General features: G+C 53.2%; 1 protein-coding gene across 1 annotated transcript in view; it reads left to right on the top strand.

Moving 5' to 3' along the window:
• The window catches only part of ARHGAP8 (Rho GTPase activating protein 8), a 129,677-nt gene that overhangs the window by 68,805 nt on the left and 55,355 nt on the right, over nt 1-5,517 (top strand). Inside the window, exon 6 of the mRNA XM_011934799.1 lies at nt 4,278-4,424. Coding sequence (XP_011790189.1) covers nt 4,278-4,424 — 147 coding nt within the window. The remainder of the gene's footprint in view (nt 1-4,277; nt 4,425-5,517) is intronic.

Here is a 5,517-nt window from a genome sequence, read left to right as displayed (position 1 = left end):
GCGCCCGGCCGAGTCCACATTCTTGAGCTCTGGCCCGGGCCTCCTGCCCTCTTAAGTCTGCCTGTTTCCTTCTCTCCCTCCGTCACCCTTCTCAAAGCCACGTGGGCCTCCTGCCCTGCACCCTCTGCACTGGCTGTTTCCCACTGCTCAGAAGGCAGCACCTGCCTCTCCCCTGTGTATGACCTTGGGCGCCCTGTCACCCTCTTTCATCTGTCCCTGGCTGCTGGTGTTTGCTGTGCTGACCACACTGCTTTCACAAGGCGGCCACTGAGCCTCCTTCCTAGTGAAACCCCCGGGCCCAGGAGAGCTGCTGCTGGGGGAAAAGTTGGCAAAATAGCGAGAGCAGCGCCTCTGCCAGAATCCCTGTCCAGGTGAGTGAGCGCTCCCCAGGCCCAGGGGAGAAGCTCAGTCTCAGTGGAGGGAAGTTAGGTTCTCGGGGCCTTGGAATTTGCTCCCCGACAGTGAACTGGTTGAGCTTCATTCCCGAGGCCAAGCCCTGGCCGATCTCTGGGTGTCCCTGGAAACACTTATTGTGCCCTTGTGAGGACAAGGAGCACGGCACCTGGCCTGCCACGGACTCCCTCACTGCTGGGGACAGCTCAGGACATGACCCTGGCGGGGAGGCTGTGCCTTCCGCCACTTCCAGATGCCAGCATCTAACTGCTAAAGCCAAGGAACTCGGGGAGTAGGCTGCGACCTGGAACCCCCAACTCAAGATGAACAAAGGCACGATCGGATCGTAGAGGCACCCAGAAGACTTTGGGCTGGTTGCTTCATGAGAGTGCCCCTGATATATGCATCCTATCTGGTCTGTTAAAGAATCTTCCCACCACGGCTGAAACTGCAGTGGCGAAGGCAGAGACCTCGCAGGGAGCAGGTGCCAGGAGCAACTTCCACCGGTGCTGCTGCTGCACAGTGAGACCTGCAGGATGCATGGGGCGAGCTGGGATCCTGGGGCTGGTTACCCCAGACAGTGAGGCTGGCTTTCCCCAGAGGGTGCTCACTCCAGTGAGGAGATGATGCCAGCCTGCTGCCCACTCTTGGTGTTTACCAGGCACACAGGGAGAGACGGATGCCAGATTCAGGAAAAGTTCGTATCCTGGGGTCGTCTTGAGAGGACGCATTCCCTTGTCAGGTCATTTAGGCACGGAAAGACCCGTGACCTGTGGGTCAGCTCTCCCCAAGGGGCTGCTGCTAGGCCAGGAGGGAGCTCAGGATTTGCTGTTCTTATAAAGACAAAAGTGCCCTTGAAGACAGAAAGCGAATTGGTGGTTGCCAGGGCCTAGAGGAGTGATGGGGAGAATGACTGTTTAATAGGTCTTGGTTTTCTTCTGGGGTGATAACAATATTTCAGAACCATAGAGAGGTAATTGCACAACTTTGTGAATACACTAAATGCCACTGGATTGTTCACTTTAAAATGGTTAATTTATGTTATGTAAATTTCAACTCCATTGGACAAAAAGCACCCCAACAACAAATGGGTACCTTGTGCTCTTTTATGTGCTTATCCAAGATTCCTTTACTATTAGGTGGAAGTAGTAAGCATGGCTTCCATGAACAGTTGTATAGGTTGTTCACTGCACAAGGCTAACCACATGAGAAGCTACCATCAGCTGGTACTCTTTTCACTCAGTGCAGGACAAGCATCTTCCCAGAGGAAAATGCATCTTTTTCTAACTCATGTAAAGGTGCTCTGTGGGCTTCTTGGCCTTGATAAGAAGAGCTATCAGGCTTAGCCTTCTCTGCAGTCTTCATGAAAAAAAAAACACTCTGTACGTTATCCTCCCTATCCATTTCAACCGGATGGCTTTTCTGTGGCCAGATGCATGCTCCTATTTTTGAAGTGGATGAAGAAACAAGTCTGTCTTTGAAACCCAACTGGTAATTTAGTTAATGACTTCCTGTGCTGAGCACGTGGGCAGATGCGTTGACACCCAGAGGATTTTAGCACACTGAACAGAAGGCACCCGGAGGAGCCCAGCACTGGGGCCAGAGGAAGGGTTCCTGCTTTTACGAGGAGGCGTCCAGAGTGGGAAGATGAGCTGTGCAGAGACACTGGCCTCAGTTTCCCTTTCTCGAAAAAGTCATTTGCGAAATGCGAAAGGGACTACCCTGAGAAGTGAGGAGGAGTGAGAAGTTCTCAGTGGCTCGGGGACTCTTCCACCCTCTGTGTTCAGGTGGAAGTCTCGCCCTGTTCTTCTCAGAGTGACTCAATAAAGGATGACCTGGGCGAAGTTTGCCCCAGTGGCTTAGCCCACATGGCGTTCAAGACAGGCAATGCGCTGGAAGATGAGTGTTGAAGTTACTTCCACCATGGGTGATCTGAAATCACACATGGTGTCAGGTCAGATGTGCGTGATTTCTCCACATCAAAGCAGACAACGGGATGGGAGCAGGCGTGGATGGCAGCCCATGGCTCTCAGAGACGCTGAGTGTGTGGACGCTGGAGCCAGGCTGCTTGGTTCAAAGCCCAGCCCTGCCCCTGACTGATGCACCTCTGCGAGCCTCAGTTGACTTGTCTATAAAATGGAGATAATAGTACCTGCCTGGCTGGGCGCGGTGGCTCAAGCCTGTAATCCCAGCACTTTGGGAGGCCGAGACGGGCGGATCACGAGGTCAGGAGATCGAGACCATCCTGGCTAACATGGTGAAACCCCGTCTCTACTAAAAAATACAAAAAACTAGCTGGGCGAGGTGGCGGGCGCCTGTAGTCCCAGCTACTCGGGAGGCTGAGGCAGGAGAATGGCGTAAACCCGGGAGGCGGAGCTTGCAGTGAGCTGAGATCCAGCCACTGCACTCCAGCCCAGGCGACAGAGCAAGACTCCGTCTCAAAAAAAAAAAAAAATACATATATATATAGTACCTGCCTGCTAAGGTTGTTGAGAGAACTGAATGTGTAGAAGGCCTGCAGTTCAGGTGGTTTGGGCTTTTGACAGGGGACACTGTGACGTTGCTTATAAATCAGATGCACAAAGGAGAAGCTGGCATCCTTGGTCTCCAGGCTTCCAGGCAGTGCAAGACCAGCCGAGCATCTGCAGACGGGCACAGGCAGCTGGGGCTTTCTCCTGAGGCAGTTCTGGGGGCATCTGTCTGCAGAGCACCCCGCCCATGGCCTCAGCGGGACCACCTGGGTGGATTAATTACAAGATGTGCTCCAGGTGAGAACCTGGACAACCTGAGCTGAGGGATCATGGCCTGACTGGCTCAGTGTCAGGCCCTGAAGAGTGCCAGCGGAGGGTTAGGAAGGAGGTCCTTCTGCAGCCCTTCCTTCTGCAGATGGCAGGGCAAGCCCTTTCCCACAGGTAACGTGAAGACAATGCTTCCTCGGTACAGCAGGGCAGGATGGAACGTGGTCCATGGGAAGTGGATAGAGCCTACACCATGGGGGGTGGCAGGTGACAGACGCAGAGCAGTGTCAGGACTCTGACTTCATAATGAAAAGCAAAATGTTAGAAGCTCACCTGGAAAGAGGGAGTTGCTTGCCTTAGAAATGCAGCAAGCAGCAGGGCGTGTGAGGTGGAAGGGCCTGTGGTATTGGGGTTAACGGCAAGGGCTGAGCAGTCAAGCATTCCTGGGTTCGAATCCCAGCTCATCCTCCTCGCGCGTTTTCCGGGGCTGCTGTAACCATGACCACACATGTGGTGGCGTAAAACCAGAAGTGTATTCTCTCACAATTCTGGAGGCCGGAAGTTCAAAATCAAGGTGTGGGCAGGGCCGTGCTCCCTGCGGAGGGAGAATCCCTTCCTTGCCTGTCCAGCCCATAAAGGCTGTCGGCAGTCCTGGGTCTTCCAGGGCTGGTGGCCATGTCACGCTCTGCTCTGCTTTGCTTCTGTCTTCACGTGACCTTCTCCCCTCTGACTTCTCATCTTCACGTCTGCCTTAGAGGGATGCATGTGATTGCACCGAAGGTCCACCTGGGTAGTCCAGGATGAGCCCCTCCTCTCAAGGTCCTAAATTTAATTGCACCTGCAAAGACTTTTTTCCCAGATAAGGTCATATTCTCAGGTTCCACGAATTTGATAAAGATTTCTTTCCACGGCCCATATTTTCGACTACCACATCCACTTACTAGTTGTGTGACCTTAGGTAAGTCACTTAACGCCTCAGCCTCAGAGGTCATCTGGGAAATGAGGACCGGGGCCCCCGGTGCATGGAGTCTCCCTGTGGCCCAGTGCTGGCACCCACTGGGTGACCACAGCTTCCGTTGTAGGAAACGTTGGGTTTCAATAATGAGCAGATGATTTTCATAACTGAATCTTCTGTGTTATGCCCAGGTATTTGAAGTACACGCTGGACCAGTACGTCGAGAACGATTATACCATCGTCTATTTCCACTACGGGCTGAACAGCCGGAACAAGCCATCCCTGGGCTGGCTCCAGAGCGCATACAAAGAGTTCCGACAGGAAGTGCGTGCCCGCAAGCCTTCAGGGACGTGGGTGTGGGCTAGGTGTGGCAGGAGGAGGCATTGTGGCCACAAGTGGTCACAGAGTATGCAGTGGGGTAGGGGCCTGGAAGGGCAGAGGGTAGGGGGTGAGCAAACGTGGGGCAGTGGGGGTTCACCACTCCTCTGGGCTAAGACTTTGGAATCCCGGGCAGAGGATTCTTTCTTTTCCTTTATTTTTATTATTATTATTATTTTTTTAAGAGACGGTCTCGGCCGGGCACCATGGCTCATGCCCGTAATCCCAGTACTTTGGGAAACCAAGGTGGGTAGGTCACCTGAGGTCAGGAGTTCCAGACCAGGCTGGCCAACATGGTGAAACCCCATCTCTACTAAAAATACAAAATAAAATGTCGCCCAGGCTGGAGTTCAGTGGGCTCTAGCAATCCTCTTGCTTCAGCCACCTGAGTAGCTGGGACTACAGGTACGCACCTCCACATCCAGCTAGTTTTTGTATTTTTTTGTAGAGACGGGGATCTCACTGTGTGGCCCAGGCTGGTCTCAAACTCCAGGCTCAAGCGATCCTCCCACCTCAGCCTCTGGAAGTACTGGGATTACAGGCGTGAGCCACCACGCCAAGCAGCCAACACCCTTGCTCTTAAAGGGCCAGACAGTCAGTATTTTAGCTTTGCAGGCCAGTCACTCTATTGCAACAACTCTGCCGGACCGTGTTCAGTAAAACGCTGTGGACACTGAAATGTGAATTTCATGTCATTTTCATGTGTCATGAAATGTTCTGCTTCTTTTTCAACCACTTAAAAACACAAAAAGCCATTTTTAGCTTGCGGGCTGTACTGAAGCAGGAAGCAGGCTGGGTTCGTCCTGCGTGCCCATTTGCCCACCCCGGTCCAGTGAATTACTGGCAAAGAAACAACTTCATGACTGTTTCTTCACTAACCCCTCTTCCTGCCTGCACAGCCCTTTACAGCCTGCAAGGGGCATTCTGATGCCTACTATTGGTAGGATGGGCAGTTCCATTTTACAGATGAGGACACAGGCCCCAGAGAGCAAGTGACTTACCTGTGGTCACTCAGCTTGGATGTGGTAGGGCAGGACCCCACCCCAGGCCCCC

The sequence above is a fragment of the Colobus angolensis genome, unplaced genomic scaffold (genome assembly GCF_000951035.1).
Source record: "Colobus angolensis palliatus isolate OR3802 unplaced genomic scaffold, Cang.pa_1.0 Scaffold138, whole genome shotgun sequence".
NCBI classification, from domain to species: Eukaryota; Metazoa; Chordata; class Mammalia; order Primates; family Cercopithecidae; genus Colobus; species Colobus angolensis.
Note: the sequence above shows the minus strand (reverse complement) of the source record. Positions and strands in the feature narration are given on the sequence as shown.